General features: G+C 68.6%; 1 protein-coding gene across 1 annotated transcript in view; it reads left to right on the forward strand.

Annotated features, from left to right (window-relative positions):
- The window catches only part of MNEG_16541 (hypothetical protein), a gene marked incomplete at both ends in the record, with an annotated part of 1,223 nt that extends 747 nt beyond the window's left edge, over positions 1–476 (forward strand). The window contains 2 exons of the mRNA XM_014034989.1: positions 232–399; positions 462–476. Coding sequence (XP_013890443.1) covers positions 232–399; positions 462–476 — 183 coding nt within the window. The remainder of the gene's footprint in view (positions 1–231; positions 400–461) is intronic.
- Between the last annotated feature and the right edge of the window lie 190 nt (positions 477–666).

Raw genomic sequence — 666 nt, forward strand, 5'->3', positions numbered from 1 at the left:
CCCCGCCCGACGGTACCCGCCCGCCGCCTCTTCTTTCTGCGGGGTGTGCAAGGGAGGGTGCAAGGGTCACCCGGCAGGAGTGGCGCGCCGCTTCCGGCGCGCAGGGGCCGCCGTGCAGCACCGGCGGGCTGGCCGCCGGCGGCGTGGCCGGTCAGCGACCCCAGCAGCGCCCCCGCCGACCCTGCCGCCCCCGCCTGTTCATTCCCCACCCCCCTTTCCCCTCGAAAAAAGGTCGCCGCGTTCACGGAGCGCACCAGCGAGGCCCTCCGCGCGTCCCTGCGTGAGCTGCGGGCCGGCGCGCCCGCGCTCGCGCGCGCGGCGCCGGCGGCGCTGCGAGGGGAGGCGCGGCGGCTGGGGGACGAGGTGCTGGAGCTTGAGAGGTTCATACAGCTCAACCAGGTGCGTGAATATCGATTATATATGTCAACTGTATGAGACATAGTATCAATAACGTTGTACAGGGTTCACAAGTGTGAGTATGTAGGTATACGTAGGTGGTAGCGAGCAGGAGGGCCGACGGCGGGCTTGTTCGAAGCACTGGAATGGAGTGCGCGAGGGAGGCCTGGCTGCATGAGTGGGGCGCTTCATGCACCTCGACCAGTTGAGCGGTGACGGCGCCCTGACGTGCCCCGACCAGCCCCATTCAGCCCCAACTCGACCCAACCG

This window comes from Monoraphidium neglectum, assembly GCF_000611645.1.
Source record: "Monoraphidium neglectum strain SAG 48.87 unplaced genomic scaffold scaffold06487, whole genome shotgun sequence".
Classification (NCBI taxonomy): Eukaryota; Viridiplantae; Chlorophyta; class Chlorophyceae; order Sphaeropleales; family Selenastraceae; genus Monoraphidium; species Monoraphidium neglectum.